The sequence below is a fragment of the Malaya genurostris genome, chromosome 2, assembly GCF_030247185.1.
Source record: "Malaya genurostris strain Urasoe2022 chromosome 2, Malgen_1.1, whole genome shotgun sequence".
In the NCBI taxonomy this organism is placed as follows: Eukaryota; Metazoa; Arthropoda; class Insecta; order Diptera; family Culicidae; genus Malaya; species Malaya genurostris.
In genome coordinates, this window is record NC_080571.1 from 199,567,488 (window position 1) to 199,588,766 (window position 21,279).

The 21,279-nt window shown below is 36.5% G+C and overlaps 1 protein-coding gene across 2 annotated transcripts in view; it reads right to left on the bottom strand.

Annotated features, from left to right (window-relative positions):
• Positions 1-21,279, bottom strand: part of LOC131426981 (E3 ubiquitin-protein ligase TRIM9) — a 284,818-nt gene that overhangs the window by 6,047 nt on the left and 257,492 nt on the right. The window contains exons 6-9 of one of the 2 annotated variants that reach the window (XM_058589832.1): positions 16,101-16,133; positions 14,716-14,855; positions 7,860-7,998; positions 54-287 (exon numbers count right to left, since the gene is read on the bottom strand). In XM_058589832.1, coding sequence (XP_058445815.1) covers positions 54-287; positions 7,860-7,998; positions 14,716-14,855; positions 16,101-16,133 — 546 coding nt within the window. The remainder of the gene's footprint in view (positions 1-53; positions 288-7,859; positions 7,999-14,715; positions 14,856-16,100; positions 16,134-21,279) is intronic. The other variant, XM_058589833.1, reaches the window with a different exon arrangement.

Below are 21,279 nucleotides of genomic sequence, written 5' to 3' on the forward strand. Positions count from 1 at the left end.
AGATGAGGTCGAAACGAGAGCCGTGCCAGCACGGGTCACTCGCAATAACTTACCGAGCATTTTATCGCGCGCTACATCAATCCGAGCAATACCGAAGGCGGGATCAGTGTCGGCGGTGTATTTGTCGATGGTGAACTCCCAGTAGTGTACACCCCGCGAGAAGCCAACCGATCCGAGGGCTACCCTGTGCTCCCACCCGTCAGCCGAAACAGTTCGGTTGTCATTGGAGAAGCTCATTCCCGAACAGGGTCCACCGCTGAGCACCGAGTCAAAGGTGAACCATGCCACTGGAAGCGAGAAATAAACAAGATTGGTTATAGATTCGTTTCATGTTTCGCTTGATACGTTGAATGGTTGAAAGCATTTCCGCGAAAAGTTTTCGCTCTTTATGGCTGCATGTGTTGGCTGTTGTGACCCAGTATCGAATTAGCTAATCTACTTTGCCATGGCCATTGAATTTTAGGAAATGAAACATCATGAATCGAAAAAAGGAACGTTGAAAGAAAATCATGTTGAAATTCTCAATAACTTAAAACAATCTTTACTGGTTTTGTAATCGAAAAATTTTAATGAGTTTTTAGGTTACAACGTAATAGTTTTTACAAGATGCTGGGGTTCACTGGAAGATTGATAGTGATTATTATATTGCTCTGGACAGAATCAGCCCGGAGACCGTGTGGAATCCGGCGGCAAAAAAATGTAGCCAAGAGTAGATCCACTGGGTTTCTACTTCCATGCCGTTATGACCACAAATGCGGGTGTCTTAACCTAATTTCAGCAACCAATTTTTTCTATGTTTCATTTCTTGTTTGCTCTATTTTACGAAACTATCTCTTCGTTAAACAAACAAGATTATTTTAAATACTGGTATTTTTATTCTCCTAAAGAACTTTTTCTATATTTCTCCGAAATAAATAGATCACATTTTCTACCAAGATAAATGCCGATCAGTTTTTTAGTTCACCAACACCAAATCGCTCCCGTGACACTTGTGATGATGCAGAGAATTTCTCGGAATTTCAACAAGTGTTGAACTAACATTCCTTCCTTTCCCATATTTACCTGCATTGCACTATGGTCCGAAACTAGAAATTAGCGTGACAAAAATATTTTCACTATTAAATATTAGTTTTTTGTAGTTGGTGTCTTCACAAAAGTTGTTTGTAATCAATGGGCGCCCCTTTTGATGAAAAATGTTGCTAGGATGGTCCTAGATTGAAATCTGAAATCTAACTTTCTTAATTGAACTCAAAAATGATTTTATTGTAAATAACGTTGTAGGAAATTTTATTTTGAGCAACTTTGCTGAAAAAACCAGCTTTTCATTTGATCGATTTACATCAATTTTCCCGAACAAAATTAGGGTGGCTCCTAAAAATTCATTTTTTTTGTTCTAACTTTTTTGTGAAATGTTCTACGGAAAAGTTGTCTTCAGAAGAGTTGTTGTACTAATCATTGTGCACAATTTTGAACAACCAAGCTTTTTCATATGAGCTACCAGTAAAAAGTTATGATTATTTTTTCATCAAAAACTAGTCAAGCTTCAAATATCAATATTCATTAGATGCCAGATCGATAAAACTGTATCCTATGCGGTTCCTGAAAGGTCATAATATAAGTAAAAGTTTAAGAGAAAATTGGGAGGGTGTTATTTTTTTAACTTCTTTTAATTATTTTTAAAAATACCTTCAAAAAACTAAAAAACATTGCATAACTTTTAAGCGCCTTAACGTATCAACATACTTCCTTCAGCAAAATAATAGTATCAAATTAGTTCTACAAGTGTTCCATACATTGTCCTTCCGAGAAATGAGACATGCTCAAAATAAAATTTCCTACGACTTTATTTACAATAAAATCATTTTTGAGTTCAATTAAGAAAGTTAGATTTCAGATTCCAATCTAGGACCATCCTAGCAACATTTTTCATAAAAAGGAGCGCCCATTGATTACAAACAACTTTTGTGAAGACACCAACTACAAAAAACTAATATTTAATAGTGAAAATATTTTTGTCACGCTAATTTCCCGTTTCGGACCACTGTGCATTGGCATGGCCATCTACGTTATTGATCCGTAAATGTTCTAAGTCAGTTTAGGCATGATCAACTACTTCCCAAGTATCATGCATTTGGTTCAATATGCAATATCAACTGGTTACTGATTAATCACGGAAAACTCACGGGTGGTCAACTAAGCTAAGCTTACAGTGTAATAGTTTTGTATGTACTTTCATTCGTGTTTCACCATCGACTCATTAGTGCTAGGTAGTTCGACTCATAGTTGACCGCTAAATGAACTCATAGTTCACTCTACTTGAGTTGCCGATTTATATAATTAGTGTTCAATAACAATGTTAAGTCTAAGAAAGAAATCGACTGGGTTTATTTATCATAAAATGAAATGAAGCATATTGTGATAAAAAAAGGTTCTCAATTCGAAACAATCGGTGGTCGAATGACACTATATCTATATTATACAGCAGATGAGGCAAAATTTCACATCTGTTGTTATACGATTTTTTTTTATCCAAGCTGCAACAAGAGGCCAAGCGTTGCCGTGATGAAAAATTACGAATTCTTGTATGGTCTTATATTCTGTCCGATGATTACAGACTTGCAGGGAATGAAAAGAAAGGAGGGAGTTTGAAGAGGATAAAAAATGTGAAAACCTTTGTTTTGTCATTATAGGTTCATATATGTAGACTATTGTTTTTGTCCAATGCTAAATCACGCGCGAATGCTAGGCAAAACAAATTAAGAAGTAAAACATTAAAGTTAAAATTTGTCATTCGACATAATTTGTTGTGACCGATTTTCAAAAATAATATTTCTTTGGGTAGAGGCCTAATATTTAACACATTAAATCTGTTTTGGTTTTTAAATACTAAAATAACTTATACAAGAAATTGTTACGTAATTCTGTTAATTGCTGCAAAAATTGACCTTATTCTGCCTGTTAGAAACAAAATATCGTCTTCTTGTCCTATAAATAATTCACGAATTATGAAATATTTTCCACGCCAACTATTTCAAAAACCAAGGATAAAACTACAAGGATCAGCCCCATAAGGTTGTTCGAGCACTTGATGTGGAACAAGGCAACCGTTCCTTTTTATTAATTGCACTACACCAGTGCTACACTTTTTCTGCACCGATACCACTAGTGTAGCAGTCATCAAAAGTTCGGTGTAGCTCTGTGCAATGGAATCGTTTATTGTAGTCAAGGGTTACGGTTTATGTTTTCATCATTTTTGTTCGTTTATTCATGCCATGGTGTAGCACTGCACCGGTGTAGTACAATTTAAAAACGAAAACGACATTAGATTGATCTTGATTCAGAACCAACACCGAACATGTTTTATGTTTTATAACCGATGATATTACATCAATATCCCAAATGTATGCAATTATATCTTTGTACATACTTGCAATACGATTTTCATAGTTAAGCTTCTCTTCGTCAAGCTTGTGTTCAAGTTTTGTATGCAAGCAGTTATTTTTATAGCGTTTCTCTACCATTACTACCATTCTGCGATTTCGTTGAAGCGATAAACTTTTTGTCATTATCAATCGAGTTCATCTTATATAAATTAGAAATTAATCTTAAGCACTCATTTACCCTGGGAAGTGGTCAATTTCTCAGGTGATCACAAGATCAGAGCATACCAATTAAAGCTTCAAATCGTTCTATGGCACGTTTTTGTCTTGCTGTCTAGCAACAACCTACCTCTAGCATGCTAGGAGTAGGACTGAAACGTTAGCTATAATTTCGCATCTATTTATAGATTCGCGTGCTTCCAACAGCTTCGCTTTTGCATCGATTGACCAATCAGAGCGATGCTTTCCCTTTGATATATCGCTCACTTCTTCAAAACCTTCGTCTATGGCAGGGAACTTCGATATACCGGAGATTTTTAGCAGTCAAAATAGGACACTGCTCGCTACTAATCAAAATTTCAATCATTTATAATTGAAAATACGTAGCTTGATACATTCAAATCGAATCTTAGAAATATTTCCAATCAAATAATGAAATAATATTAATAATTGATACAAAATATACTGAGCTGTAAGTGTTTAAAACCTGATCACATTTCTACATGTATTTTTCCTTGAGTTTCTGATTTGCACCCCTATATAACAAATAAAGATGTGTTCCATATCAAAAATGTATTAAGGAATGGAAGCAGGTTACTTGAAACTCGCTGTGCTGAACTATGTTACCATGCACTTTTTCGAATGAGGTAGAGTGATATTTCTACCCAAATCAAAGACATTCGTGAATCTTCCAGTCGAAAATTTATGGAATGAGGCCCGTAAATCAAAAAGTTAAGTAGCACACTACACACCGTGTAGCCCAAATATTGCTCCTTCCGATTACTACTTGTTTCGGTCGATGCAGCATGGTCGATGGTCTGGCTTTGAAATGCAAAAAGCAAAGTCCTGGCATTACATTCCTTTTGTGGAATTTGGCCTTTCTGTTTCAACAGACTTCGCAGCCGATTCTTAGTGTACATAATCATTGCATTGCTAGTACTATGGATCCTACTGACACTAAGAATCCTTCCAGGTCGGGGCTCGAACATACGACAACTGGCTTGTAAGACCAGCGCCCTATGCATTGAACCGCCAACCCGGGGGCTTTGAAATGCACTTCTGCAATTATGATGAAGTCAAAAAATGCTATCTCCGCAGCATCAACCTTACGCTCGTTTTAAAGACACTATTGGGTAATTGACTCAGCTAGGCTGTTTCTTCATGTGCTTTCACATGCAGGGTAGTTTAATTGACAAAACAACTTCCCCGGATAAGAGCTAGCTACGGGTTCGAGTCCCATATCGGTGGTAGCTTTTTTGTGGTTTTCAGTACATAGTTGTATTCGCATGTCATTTCTAATCTGTTTCCCTCGTTAGATACCGATCAAATAAAAAAACTAGTTCAAGGCGGCTTTACGTCTTATCAAGACTAAAACAAGTCAATGAAAATTATGAGCATTTGAACAAACCCCAAAATCACTATTGTGTCAAAAATAATCCTTTCAAATCATTGATGCGCTGTTATTTGGAATAAAGCAAATTTTTGCTTGCTTTCTGGACAAAGTTGGTCGATTCAACAATAAAATAAATCAAAAGCCTAATCGTAGTAACAATGAATAATATATCTATGTTTAAAAAAATGTTTAAATATTGTGAATCTATTGTCTATAGTCTACATTTGTTAAACGAATAAATTAACTTGTAACTCGTAATAGAAAACGAGATAGAAACATTTATAATTTTTGAATTAATTTATATCACATGTTTTTCAACTTAACTCTATTATTAATACAAAATTATAGTGAATTCAAAATGTTTATTGCGATTCTATACTACAGTACCTATTCACAGTATTTGTTGGTTATAGGGGTTTTAACCTTAAAGTCATTCGCCTCTTCGGGGCAGAAAAAACTTTCTGACATTATGTGCGGAGTTGGGAATCGAAACCAGGCGAGCTGCGTGAAAAGTATCGACTTACCCATCACGCTATACCCGTTCCCAACAGTACCTATTTTTTAAATTAAATTTATATACATGTAGTGAGAAATATCATGACGCTTAATGTAAATACTAATCATTTCGCATGATAAAATCATACTTCTCAGAATTTTCCCTTTTTTCGTTCTTGTTTATTTTGAAATGGTTGAAAGTGTTGGCACGCCTCTCGGGAAAAAATTCACACCCGGTTGGAAATCGAATATGATATGCCCGCTTCTAAATGAGCTTGTCAAAACATTTGTTGAATTTTTTTGATTCCATAAAATTCAACCAACGGTGACAACCTACTGATGAACAAAGTTCCGTATGCAATCCAGCAGGGAAATGCTTCGTTTTCTTTCCAACGAGAAAGTTTATTTTCATTCAATTCTGCGTTGATGATGCTGACACAGAAGTGTCATTTAATCAGAAGAGCGCTAGAAGTTTTACGTGGTATCGCAGCGGTAAAGTATTTCTTTCGCCTGTTTTCAACTCCTTCTCCTTCTCAAATCATCGGTTTTCAGATACAGTCATTTATCAAATACTAGCAAACCGTGACCTATTCATTCGAGTGTAGTGTTATTTGCATCACGGAACGACCGAAATTAGCTCTGCGCCTAATTCGTATTACTGTTTTTGAATTAGTTGATTTTAACAACAAAATTTCCAAAATAACTATGAAATTAGTTAAAATTGAGAATTTACTTTGCAGAAAAAAACTCTTATTTCTAGAGAATATGTTTAGTTGGCGCATATCCTGGACTCAAACCAGCAATATTTCAATCCAACACGAAATTCTCATTGACAACTAATTTTGTTATTAAAATCAGAAAATTTGTTTCTATTTATCTATCACCATCATTACTGAAGGACAGCACAAAGAAACCAAAACTGAAATGGGTATTATTAACAAGTTTATTAGCCAAAAACTCATGAGAAGTGTCAAAGCAAAACAATCCATTAAAAAGCTAAAAAGGACAGTCTTATTGAAACTGCTTGAACATTGTTTTGATGTTTTTCGCATGTGTTCGATATATCTTTATTTAAATTTCTAAACCGATATGTAAAAATGTCGTAAACTGTTAGTGGAAATCGTATTTATTCAGAATTTGTGCGCACTTGAAGCGATTGTGCGTAATAATGTTTTTACGCGGAACAGTGAAGTGAATTTCGAATGTTTCACTCTAATTGTGATGAAGTTTTTTTGTATCTTCAAACCTTCCGAGCTGCGCCGTCCGGTGTACTATTTGTATTCGGTTTTTGTTTTCCGAGTGCTCAAAGTTTTCAGTGAGAATGAAGAAACAGTGATTTAGAAGAAAAAAAATTCAAAAAGATGTTTACGTTTCGTTTATGTCTTTTTCTCCAACACAACATCGTATTTATACCTGCCAATATAGAAAAGACAACCGCGTCTGAATTTTTTTCGGCAGTAGTGTGCCATCTAGTGGCTAGTAGTCATTAAGGTGTTACCGTTTCGGTGACAGGGCGCCATATAGCTGCAGATTGCAGAAGCCAATTCAACCATTCATATTGGTTGAAAACAACATTATATTTCTTTAATTCAACTAAAAAATTAGTTCACTGGATATGAAGTGTGCCTTAGCTAAGAAATGACAGTACGTTTAATTTGTGAATTCAACTAAAAAAAATAGTCATTTCAACAAATATTTTATTATTATTAAGGGAATGAGAATAAAAAATCTAAATCAGCAAAAGTAAGATTTTTTTAGTTGTCTCAAAAAATAACTAACTAAAATCAGCAAATCAACTAAATTTTTCGCGAAAATGCTGATTTCGGTCGTTCCGTGCATTTTCACGAACAGAGTTCATCCAGAAATTTTTGTTAAATTACAATACTCATTGTTAGCAATAATTCAAAAGTCAAAAGAAGTAAAACTGCGAGTTTATTTTTTAACAAAAAATCGGCAACAGTTGAAACATGATGCTTTAAAATCTAGCGCAATTGTCATTTCTAAATTCTAACAAAATCTTCTCTAGTACTCCATCCAATGGCATCCCCAAGACAGCCCCACAATCAATTTCATAACGGCTTTCTCCCTGTAGAACAGTATTGCAAATATCACTCCTTTATGTCATCATTATCGCTCGTTAGAACAACAGTTTCGTATCAGAAAAAAAACTCAAAGCCCGACTCAAGTGCTCTACATCCTTGAAAAGCAGTCAAGTAGAACATTATGAATTTTGTTTATCTTTTTATTCTTGCATCTACGCATCGCAAGGATTCCGTTTCACTGAATGTACACCATTGTGACGGGATACGAATGTTTGTCTAGCTGCAAAAATCATAATTCATATAACGGTGTGGGACAGAGAATCAACTCACCTTCCGCTGTCTGCAAGCCAATGAGTTCCGAATAGTCACCCTCGCCGGTACTGTTGAAAGCCTTCACCCGGGCGTTGTACATCGAGTTGAAGTGCAGCCCGTCGACGGTGCAGATTGTCTCCTTTCCGCAGTACACTTCCTGTTCCGTAACGATCAACGGTCCGGGACCATTTTCCGAGCAGTCGTCAAGACGTGGAGCATGAAAAGCGTTTGCCGAAGGGAACGAGAAATAAAAAACATAGCGAATTTTTATTGGTGGTGGCGTTTCGGGGCAAATATGGTATACAAAGCATTATAATACTCTCCGTGCTTTTGTGTAGGGGAGTAAACACAATCGTGGTGAAAATTTCAAAGCGAATTTTGGCTTTGCTAGGTTGAGATTGAAACGAAGAGACGTGTTTTTGCTTCGAAATTGGATTATTTTGATATTTATTCACATCATGCACTACCGTTGTATTTTCGGCAGCCCAAGAAAGCATTACAACGAGCAAGCGCTTCCAGAGAATTAAGAAACGGAAGTAGCCTTCCAAACAGAAAAAAGCCATTATAGATAAAAATAAACCGTTACTACTATTTCAAAGTACACTTATTGAAAGAAATTCTCACTTTTCCATATTTATTACGTGTCTATGATTATCTTTGAACAATCTCGTCTTCAGTGAACCAGTATAACCGTTATGGCTGATTTTTCCGCTATTTCTCACTAGCTTATTAGTGGAAGTAAAAAGTAGTTTTTGGTTTGAAAATGATCATTAGTTTTGCTCAAATTATGAAATATTAAATACAAAACAAAAAGAAATCCGTTACAGTTGGCATGATTTAAAAATCACGAAACCATACATATTATCATCTAACAAAGTCATGACAATTTTTATAATTATATGATCAGATTGACCCAAATTATTAACTTTTCTAATAACTTTTTTTCCCATACAAATCAATCATAATCGGAAAATGCGTTATTTGCGGGATGTATTTCATCCAAAATTCGTGATTCCAATTTTCTTGTCGGATATCACTTTGAACATTAAAAATCAAGTGATAATGTGATGGATTGTGTAATAAATTAATCAAAAGGTAAAAAGAAGATATTGCAATAACGGATGTTCAATAAAAACAAAAAATCAGTTTGGACAAGAAATAATTTTTGTTAGAAAAACCTATTTTCCTTAAAAGTGCCGATTTTCCAATGTATGAACGTTTGGTTTTCGGACGAAATTATATCAAAATCGAAAATTTTTTTTTGTAGATCGGTTTTAAATTTTTAAAGTCAATTTTTATTCGGTTTTGCATTCCAAAATACTTAAACGGGTCGTATTTTTATACCATTCTTATACATCAACTGTTAAGCCCGTAGTTGTCGATCTTTCAACACTTGAAAATGCACCAATTCGATCAAATTATCCAAATCAAACAGACACAGAGCGTATTTCAAAAACCGATAAAGTCAACAAGTTTGCACACCAATTGTATGCTATCCTCTTTTCAAACTGCGAGTAGCAAGTCACAAAAGTGAAATGTGACTAGCTCGATTTGCATTCGAATACAAGTAGAACTGATAGAACCTATCTCCACCGACGGAACACATTTACTAGGTGCGGTACCAGTCCTGGACCGGAAAAGTAACACGTACCACTTTGCATAAAATTGTTCAACGGATTATAGGATTGAAAGCAAGCAAACCGAGTGCATGGCAGCAGGAAAAATTTAGGTGTCAAAATGATTTATGTAGTTGAAAATATATGAGTCAGGGACCAGATTGTGTATTGGTCTCTTCGTCGCCACTGAATTTATAAACCTTACCTTCTGCTCCAGAACCGAAATCTCAATTAATGTTATTCTTTCTTCTCAGTCAAAATACTGCAGTAACATCGTTTCAACTAGGATATCAGCTTTGCTAGCTAGGTTGTTCATGAAATCCCTCGACAGGCACCCTCCATAAATATTTGAACATTTTCCTACCCAGTCCTGACATAGCCTATTTTCGTTTCTATGCAGCATATGCCAACTGAGTCCTCATCGTGGAACCCACGGCCCACAAAATGGTGAGTTGGTTAATCTCACTGCTTTATATCAGGCATCCTTCAGAGCTCTAACGGAGGACTCCTCCGTTAGAGCTCTGACGTACACCCGCACCAAATGCTCTACGCTATGCAGGTTAACAGTGTCTATCGTGTCTTCTATACTGGCCAACGATAGCAGACGGAAGAGGGAATAACAATTTTCCCGACATAAAACATTTCGACAACCAAGTCTTTCGTTTACAGCATGCTGACTTATTTTACCAACATTCGAATCTTCCCATGCGACCAAAGTCACTGACAGTCACTGAAGTAACAGCGTGAATAATGTACCGCGCAAGTAACTTCACATCTCGCAAGATACACCTAATCAAAGCGACGCCACTTACCTAATATTACACGCAGAAAAATTAAAATACTACAGCTAATTGGGCTGAACCCTTCTAAATGAAATCAGTTCTGGCGAAACTACCCGCTTCCATATATTTTTACATCAGGTGTTCAGAACAAATTGGCTCAGGTGGCACGTTCCTCTATTTATCTGGAAATTTGTGCCTTGAAATGTCTTCTAATCATTTTCCTGATGAGAAGAGAAAAATAAAAAGAACGTGGGCAGGAATTGTGCAGTGGGTGATGTGAAAAAAACAGCACAAAATAAATAGAAACAAATCGTTCTGCACCCTAGGAAAGATATTCAACGTTCTGCATGTGCCAAAATGCACATATGATAAAACCTCTAACCCCCGAAAGGATTGAGGTATTTTATAAAAGCGACACCATTCTACATTCCCGGAAGAATGCAGAATGATTCATAATATTTATTAGCAGAAGTGTGTGCCATAAGAGATGTCAAACAATATGCTAAAACCTTTTAAAATCAATACATAAAATATGCATTCAGTCCAGGATGAAGGATGAACCCTCTGACTTTAGTTTCTTGCCACATTGGATAAGAAACGATGTAATATCCTTCAATTTTAGCTCCGCATAAACAGATTCAACCATGTATGGAGAACCGAAACCCCGCATTCGTTTGTTGTGGGAATGCCAGACAGTTTCATATCAGATGATATGAAGTACCGTAGTCGCATTCGCACAAATCTCACAAATAATATTCACCACGACATAGTTGAGTTGTCCAGTCAGAGCTAATTCTAATTCTGGTGAAAATGATACCTCAGATTTGCAAGCTTGCATGTTTAGACGTTGTTCATTATTTGTACAATTACTTGACCAAAACTGGTTCATGACTGGTTCGAACTAAATACTTTTAAAGCTGCCTGACTGTCGGAACAAAAACAATTTCGTTTACCACCGACAGAGTTGCAATTTGTCAGTCACGTCGAATGACCTTGACATGCTAACTAAAATCATCGTCAAATCAATTTCAGGTTTGACACACTGACTCTCAGACACTCAATACATGATAATTTGTAAGGCCTGCTTGGCAGTTGTCCAGTAACATAAGCTATCCAATCTTTATCGTACAATGTTGCTAGATGAAAGTGACAGATATCAGCTCTGACCACAGATTCTCTGCTGAAGCATCGATTGTACCCCACACAAAATCGCAAAGATTTCTGCTTGAAACACAGTACAGTATTCATCAAATGGATGAGACTGCTCTAGCATCAAATGGATGAGACTACTAAAGCCTATAGTAGACACCATCACCAGCACGACCATCCAACAAAGAACCGTCCGTATAACAAACCAGAGCTAAAAAAAATCATTTCATTGATACAAAATATACGAAAATGACGAGCAATAAATGTCACTGTCAATGGCGCTTACTATTTATGAGAACGAGATCTATGTCCAGTCAATGACATAAGCGGAACAGTAGTTTCAAAATTGTGTTTTTTCTTTCATTTGCCCTTTCAGTCATTTGCGGTTTTAAGTGAAAATCCCATAGTATGCCGTGTCGATATTCAACCGAAGTTTTGTGAATCGAAAATGACAGAAAAAGGTTTCACAATATGACTTTTACCTGTTGGTGCTCGAGTCTGTAGTAGTTTTCCCGATCAGATGGTAATAAAAGAATTATAACAACCGGAGTAATTTATTTCAGAAATCTTTTGTAACAAATTTTGAAATATTTTTGGCTGGTAAGCTGTTAAAATAACAAAAATCATAACAAAAAAGACTCTAACGGGAACAAAATCGTAACAGATTTTGAAACGTTTGTATCACAGTTATTAATGAATTTGATATAACTGCAGAAGTCCGAAAACAGAAAATTTATAACAACAGTTGTAATAAATTAGATAGCAAATTCAACACAGAAAAACTATATCACAGCCAATTGTTTGCATCGTTTCAATTCAAAATTGTTGAATGATTTTTTTATTAAATGAGTAATTTATTTAGTGATCTAATTTTTTCTTTTAGTTTTTTTTAAAAATTCTTATCATTATATTTCGGAACGGAAAAACTCTTTTTTTTTTTCAAATAATGAACTTTATCATGAGTCTAGCAAATGAAAATAAAACATCATAACTGATTTTGATATTATATTGTTATCATAAGTTTTAACTTTCAACTGTATTCATCTGTTAAATATCTCAAAATAACACAAATTGTTATACATATCAACTGTTGATATACTTGTGTTATGATTTTGTTATGTGCATCTAAGCGGGTTGGTTTCCAAAGAGGTTCTGTGGTGTAGTTACTTCGATTTATCATATTTTAGTAACCTTTTTTTTAGCCACACGCCACAGATTCATTACATCGAATAAAAGAATGAGAACTGACATTATTCTGATTCTCCCCGCAGACGTTAGTTTGGTTTCGTCTTGTCATAGAGGAACGAGTGACGGTAACATTGATACTCTCTTTTTTTGCAATGAAAGACGAAAATGCTTCAGTCTCTCTTCGTTTCTTTTGGATGTGGTCATTTACGAATGACATAGTGACAATTTTAAGCTCTGTAACAAACTATGTATTCATCAAGTTGTGTCGTTCCAAATAAACAGACAACCACACAAAGAAGATATCTTACACTGAATGTTTTGAAAGGAAAACTACATGTGAGTAACCATTCGAGACCACAAGTGAGTCTATACGCCATTTTTTTTCGCTTTGATTTCCTGATAGCATTCTGAAAAAGGAGAGAGAAATAAAATTGGCTCGACAAGGCTGCCAAACACACAGACATTCAATCTTTGTGAATGTTGAATATTTTTTCATTGTTCATTGGAATCCATGTAATGTCCAACCCATACGATAGATTAATGTGATAAAACTTCTCATCAAAATAATAGAATGTATGCTGGCAACCCGGTACAGTTTGCTCATATACGAGAGAGTACAAGAGAAATACGATACGCAAAGGGAGTTGAGCGAGCCACGTGGTCGATTTAAAACTCAACACGTGGCCTTCTGTCCTCAGACCTTGAATCAAAGAGAGTGATAATGTTAATACCGGCCATCAATATATGATGATTTTCGGGAATCCAAGGTCTTTAAGTTTCCATAACAAACCATCAGCGACTAGATTGCATAAAATTGATGGTAGTACACCACGTTGAGGACACCCACAGACACTTAGCTTGCTAATCTCTGCTTGCCGTGAGGTAGCGATGAACAAAGATGTTTCCAGAATTGAATTGAAACACACGTTATCAAAGGCACTTTCCATATCTAGGAAAACTCCCAAGCAAGATTGCTTTTGTGAGAAAGCTTTTTGAATGTTCTACACAACATCATGTAACGGGGTTGTAGTGGACCTTTCACGCTGGTATGCATTTTCCTCTGTTGAAAGAAGGAATGAGCTGAGATTGGTATGCCTGAAACTCTTTGCTTCTTCATAAGTGTCGCGACCGCCTTTGGGAATAAATGTAACAATTATTTTCTTCCTAGCTCTTGGAAAATGTCCGGTCGCAAGACTGCAAGTAAGAATTTTCTTGAAAACATGTTTGAAATGTTCGTAGATGTATTCGATGTGGTGGCCTCTTCAAGGTTAAGTTTATTAAAATCGGTTCAATTATCTCCGAGCAATTTGAGCGAATAGGAAGCTTAGGTCACTTTTTCAATTATATCTCCGAAGTCGGAAGCGTTCGCCAGAAACCTTAACAAATCATAGATCATAAATACTTCAAACTTTTGAAATAAACCGTTGGCTTAGATTTCATTGCGCGAAACCTTAAAATTCTAATTCTTCAAACAATACGAATCTTCAAACAATATGCCCTATAAGGCGCTACTTGTCTTCAATGTCAAAATCATCACCTTTGAATTATTGGAACCGACTATCGTCGTTCGTCGAAATGTCGATTCAATATATTACGCCCCAAAGTTGCAAAGAACGAAACGACATAATAAAAAATAAAAGTTTTAAAGAAGAATATTTTCCAAGTTCAAGAATAGAGAAATGATTTCCCGCAAATGAAACTTATTTGGTCCCAAGGTAAATTCCTTAGAAAAATTTCGCTCCACCGATCCACAATTTTTAATCAGAGGATTGTTTGGGTATTTGGTATTCCAGTGAAAGCAAGCGGAACATCTTGAAAAACATTCTGCATTTGCAATGCAACAACAATAAATTACTGACAGCATATTCATTTTTTAACGAGAATTATATCTAGGATGAACTGGTTAGTGAATAAATTATTTCCGGGGATGCAAGTCGACAGGAATCTCTTCTACTGTACTGTGACAAAGTACAGTATTGCATCCAACTAGTTTCTACTATACTTGGTCTAAATTGAAAACGGATTGATTTTACGCAAAGAACTGCATGTACGAGTTACATAGTCCAGCGAGAACATCGTTTTCGAGAACTTGAAAGTACCCTACGGCACTTTTAGTAAGTGGATTGGTGATTTACTTACCCTGAATTCGCCACCGCTTCCATTATCCAGCTCCAGGACGTAACCTTGCACGAACGAATGACTGGGCGGCTGCCACGCAACGGTTACCGAGTTGTTTTCTGCGGAACAATCTTCAGGAATGATAATCGGTGCCAGGGGTACTGTTGATGTTCCGCAGCGGTTTGTTGTATTAGTTCCAGTTTTCAGTAGCGGCATCCAGTTTCCAGTAGGCAAATTCGACGATATGAAAGCAAACAAAAACCCGGGTAGCCGAGTAAATGGAAATGAATAATTTGAATTAATAATGGAGCTACTTTCGGTACCGAACGCACAATGTTGGACAAAGTTTTTCCTCGTTCTTCATTGGTTATAAAAAATTAAAGCGATCAAAACTCAATAACGAACTTTAAACAGATACGACTCGCGATGTTTTCTGCCTGTAAATTTCAGGCAATTGGTTGAGCATTGTTTCACGTATTGTTTGAAGTTTCGAAAGCTGTGCAAAATTAAAGAAAAAATAAAACTACTTTCTAGCTACCAAAATATTGATGAAAAGTGCACAATACAATTGTATATAAATCGTTGAATTTAGTAAACATTAATCATGTTTGTGTGACCTAGTTAAGGACCATCGAATCGATACAATGATTTTTACTACTTTAACCATGTCGTCACTCCATTATTCGAGGCTATCCAAGAGTGGCTGATAATGGAAGATCCCGATGGAAGGGTAAGAATTCTTTGCGATTTTTGAAAAGGATAGACACACACACTGCACATATATCAACTCCCAGTGACGTGTGAAACTTTATCGTTTTCCCTACAGACAATGTTCCTGGATATCTAGAATTGGGGCATTGCAGTGTGTGTGTCCTTTTTGGCTAACTTTGCCTGCTAACGTGACTACTTGGAAGAAGGAAACACAATTTATTGCCTCGATGTTCTAGTGCTTTAGTGGATGATCAAATTTAGGTTAGTCCCTATCAGTCGCTATCTTTAGAACTTCCGGAAAATCGTCTCAGCAGCAGCGCCGCTTGAGTACCACTTGGGACATAAGCTGCTCCCAATTGCTACTCATTTTACACTTCGTTTGCTGTCCCGTTTACGTATGTTTGCAGTGAGGACTGAAGGAGCCGCATGATTCTCTGATGCGAAATAATGATACGAAAATGGCAGGAAAGACGACCGTATTAAAAAGAACAACAAAAAGGCAAAATAAATCATCGTTACTGAAGAAAACGATTTTCGCTACCAAATTGAACGAATGATACATTGAAGGCAACAGAAGGGTGAAGCGAATGGAAAGAACATATAAATAAACACTCGAAATGCACCATAAAGTATCGATCTGCGAATGTGTCGTTCGCTATTTTATTCATTGGCATTATCTTGTCATCGTTTCTCACCTGCTGGCAGTCGTTCTTCTCCTTCCTTAGCAGCTGCATGAAAGATAATTGCATTTTTATTAATGTGCAAAATCAAACGTACATATCTATCTGTAGTTGGTATATCTAAATCGTGAGCAATATGCATGATGCTGATAGGAATGAAGCACTCTTGACTGTAGCACAAGATCGAAGAGCCTCCGTTCAGTGCCGGAGTCTCGATATAATACCGTCCAGACGATCCTTCAAGTTCTGTCTGGTTGATTAACATTCAAGAGCTGATGTTGTTATAAGTAGTATCACTAGCAGCATAGATAATGTTATTGTTGTACACATACTTCAAGCGACAAGCATCGAGATAATTAATTTGCCTCGTCTCCTTTTCTCGATGTCTTTTACTCACAGTTCGGTTTTCCAGTGTCGCATTACTTCTAAATTCAAAAATTTTCATGACTGGAAGAAACTCGAGAGCCGTCCGTGGTCGGCTAGGAGAATAAAGTTCGCAGCAAAGCTCACTCCGAAGAACCGCCAACGGGACTAATTTAATGATATTAGAAGTGGAAATACAAGAGGGTTGTTTTTTCTTCGCCGAAGGTTCAAGTACGTGCCTGTTCTAGTAGGCCTTCAGGCTAAAAGACGAAATAAATACTAGTATGATTTAATGGTAGGCCTTTTGAGTAGGATCATTAGGTCAAATTGTTAATCGTTGAAACGAGAAGCTTTTTGTAATATTGACAGAACGCTTTTTAACACTTATTCGAAGGGAGCGTTTTTTCTTATCCACCTTCGAGTACCTACGAGTTTAAAGTGATGGAATATATTAGGATCCTTGAAATTCATGCGACTTCTTTTATGCGACATTTTTGTTCGATTATTAAGGTTTCAACCGTAAGATCATACGCCTTTTTGGGCTAGAAAAAATTTCTGACCCAACGTGCAGAGAGTTAGGAATCGAACCCAGATGGGCATCGTAAAAGACATCGACTTACCTATCACAAAATACCCGTCACCATTTTTTAACGAGTTTTCGAAGCTATGCGGTTTTATGTACACCAAATCTCGATGTTTCGTGAATTTTAAGAACATCTGCCAAAAAAATATGTTTATTTTTGCTAATTTCCAAAGTTATGTTTTTTTTCTATGCGAATTTTCGCATATATGCGTTATTTCATGCGATTTTTTAAGCGGTACGTGTTCCCGCATACAAAAAGACTTGAGTGTATTAGTTGTTTCGCTGTTTTCATCGGCTAAAATTTGGTATAACTAATCGATTGCTGTTTTTTCTGAACTCTCATTTTGAATTTCAATACCAGAGCTGGGAAATTCAAGATAAAAAAAAAATCATAAAATCGAGATCACTATCGAAAAAGATTGCTTGTGATCTTTCCCAATAACACTCCGAATACCAAGGGGGTGAAAAAAGTGGGAACGCTAATTTTGACTGACTATATCTTAGCCAGTTTTGGAACGATTTCAAATTTTTTTTTGCCATTAGAAAGATAAATTCATTCGGAATAAAATCCATTTGAAAACGATGAAAAACGGAATATTCTATTCAAAATTATCATAAAAAGTTCCAGCTAAAGTCTGTTGAGAAAAAAGTGTGAACGCTTATCTTGGCTGGTCATATCTCAGCTGTTAAAAAGTCCGATATTGAAAATTTGTTTACCATTAGACAAATACGTCCCTCACATCATAAATGGAACAGAAAATTTTTCAATTAAACTTTGTTAATGAAATTTATGATCAAAAACGAAACCAAAAGTCCAAGCTTAAATTAACGAAAACTTCGTATTTTCGACATATCTTCAAATTCAACGCGACGACATATGCATTTATATATACCAAAAGATTGCATTTGCTATATGTTTTAGAAAAAAACAATTTCAACTTTACTGAAAATGTCTCAAAAAATTCAATATTTTCACAGAAATTTTAGAATATTAGAAGTATTTGACGAATGCTAAGTACAGCTAAGCATTTTTGTAAACCACGGGAAAAAAAGTTTCAAATTTACTAAAGAAAATTCAAAAATTAGATATTTCACAGAAATTTTAAAATTAAAATAAAATTGAACCTGTTTGACACTTAGCATGAAATTCATATCGAACATTTAGACATTGTTTATCACCAATCGATTGAATATTGCTTCAATTAAAAATTTTCACAGGAAATTCTATCATATTTACTGAAAATCTCAACAAATTTTGTATTTTTACAGAAATTTTTAAATCTTAGAGTTTTTTGTGACTAAGCTAATCACGCATTCAAGAATGTTCGTGTACCAACCGACTAAATTTACTTCACCAAAAATCTCGAAAAATCGATATTTCCATAGAAGTTTTTAAAATTGAAGAAGTTGTAGGCACTTACGTGGATTTGACGTAAGTGCACGTCTAAGTAATTTTGCTTACCAACTCAACGAACTTAGCAACGTGTAAAATTTTAGGAGTAAAATCTTATATTTACATCAAAATTTCAAAAAATCTACACTTTCGTGGAAGTTTTCGAGTTTAATATATTGGATGTAAAACAAACAAATTAGCGTTCCCACTTTTCATTGTACCCTTGGTAGTCCGCGTAACTTTTTACCCCCTTGGTATTCGGAGTAATAAAGATCACTACTGATCTGATCTTTTTAAGATCAGTTGATCAGTGATCTTCAAATCAAATCAATCAATATCGGTACTGATCTTTCGTCACACAAAATTGGTAGTGATTTTGATCTAAAATGGATCTTGATTCATGTTAGATCAATCATTAGATGATTCAATCAGCATTGAGCATTGTAGAAGAAAGACACATTTGAACAAGATCAGACATGAGTGCGGATTGACCCCCCGGATAACGCGTGTCAATGAGGCTTTCAAAATCATGCAACATGGACAATATTGTATCTTTGTGGGATCTAGATATGTGTGATAAAGAATATTAAAGGGGCATGTACATCAATCATTTGTGTCAATGTATATGTGTAGGAGTGCTCAATTTGGGGAACTGTTTAACACTCCTTATCACCAGAGTTGGGAAAATACCGGTGTCATTACGGCACGGTTTACGTAGTTTCAACATAAGACCTCGTATGATGTTCCCCGTGTTCGATTTCCCAACCTGTTGAAACTGGCAGCACTATTATCGATGAAACAATTAACGAAGCCAGTGGCGGGAAATTATTAAGCGTGTAGCGAAAAGAACTGTCAGAAATTGTTTCATCTAAAACCGAACACGAGTATTTAAAGCTATCTCTGTGAAGAATTAAAACTTAAACCTAATATTAAAAGTAATTAAAAGTTACAATCTTTATAATTTTGTTTAAACTTAGAACCTAGTTAAAACTTATTGGTAGCTTAAATCTACGAAGAAAGATTATTATAAGTAATTGAAACTTATGTAAAAATTCAATTCTAACCTACATTTTCCTTACTTAGAGCTAGAAGTTTACACTAGGTGCGGGAGACTGCGTAAAATTATAAAGGCATACCGATTTGTGTGAGTAAAATTACAATTATTACTAAAACTTAATCTAAATTAAAAATAAATTACACCTTAAGACTAAAATTGAACTACACTAAAACGGTGGTTTGATTTGCTAAAGGATTTCGGAATCCCCACGCGCCCCGCGTTCTTGTTCTACGGAACATTTCTTTAAGACAAATCGGTATGCCTTTATAATTTTACGCAATCTTACGAATTGGGCGCCAGCAGTTCTGTTACGTTTTCGCCAATTCAAAGTTGGAATCTCTGCAGACATCAAAGATATTCCACCAAATCTCTATACGTAGAGAAGACCGGCACTCTTAGCGATTCCTCTGGCGTTCGGATCCCTCGCATACTCCGGAAATCTTCCTAATGGATGTGGCTACATTAGGTTCATCGTGCTCGCCAGCGTCAGCGCAGTTTGTAATAAATAAAAACGCCGAAGAGTTTCGGGAAAGATATCCTCGCGTCGTAGAAGGAATAGTCGAGAACCATTATGTGGATGACTGCTTGGAGAGTTATGAGAGCACTGAAGAAGCTGTGCGTGTCAGTCGAGAAATGCGCATGTTTCACGAAGAAGGAGGATTTCTACTAAGAAGCTGGCGCTCGGTGCATTCGAACGCGTTCTAGGATTGCTGTGGAGTACTGAAACCGATGAACTCTACTTTTTTACGATGATGTCGACCGAGATCCAGAGCCTGGTTGATGACAATCAGCGACCCACAAAGCGATAGATACTGAAATGCCTGATGGGATTCTTTGATCCGCTAGGACTTCTGAGTCTTTTCCATATCCACGGGAAAATGCTTCTTCAAGATGTCTGGCGATCGGGAATCGAATGAGACGAACTAGTGAGCGATAGAATTTTTGAGCGTTGGCAGAAATGGACTAAACTCTTCGAAGAAGTAAGCGATGTGCGTATTCCAAGGTGTTATTTCCACCAAGCGACGGGAAAACGTTATGATGGATTACAGCTGCATGTTTTCGTCGATGCTAGCGAAGTAGCTTATTCCGCGGCTGTTTATTCTCGTTTAGTAAATTCTGATGGAGTAGGAGAATGTACCTTGGTTTCCGCAAAAGCAAAAGTGGCTCCGTTAAAACCTCTCTCGGTGTCTAGAATGGAATTGCAAGCCGCGGTGTTGGGATCGCATGAAATTCGTTGAAGAAGGTCACTGTCTCGCCATAGTGCAGAAGTATTTGTGGAGCGACTCGGCTACTGTGTTGTCATGGCTTCGAGCAGATCATCGCAGATATAAGCAGTTCGTGGCCTGTCGTATCGTATCGCTTACGACAACGAATGTTAGCGAATGGCGGTAGGTGCCCTCAAAATCTAATCCAGCCGATGCTGCAAGTGGGGTCAAGGACCAAAGCTGACGCAAGACAGTATGTGGTTTAAAGGCCCAGAATTTCTGCGCGGACCGGAAATAAGTTGGCCTATACAGAAGGACTCTGCTGTAGTAACGGAAGAAGAGTTGCGTCCTTGTTACTCACACAGCAAAGCTGTGTTACCGAAACCTGTGATCGATCTGGATCGGTTTTCGAAGCTTTCTCGGGTGGTAAGAACCGCCGCGTACGTGGCAAGATTTCTGGCAAATTTGAAGCGGAAGCAGATTGGAGAAGAAGCAGTGAGCGGAATTTTAACATCGTAGGAACTAAAATCGGCAGAATATTCATTGATGCGTATGGTGTAATGGCAGGCGTTCCCCGATGAAATGGCGAAATT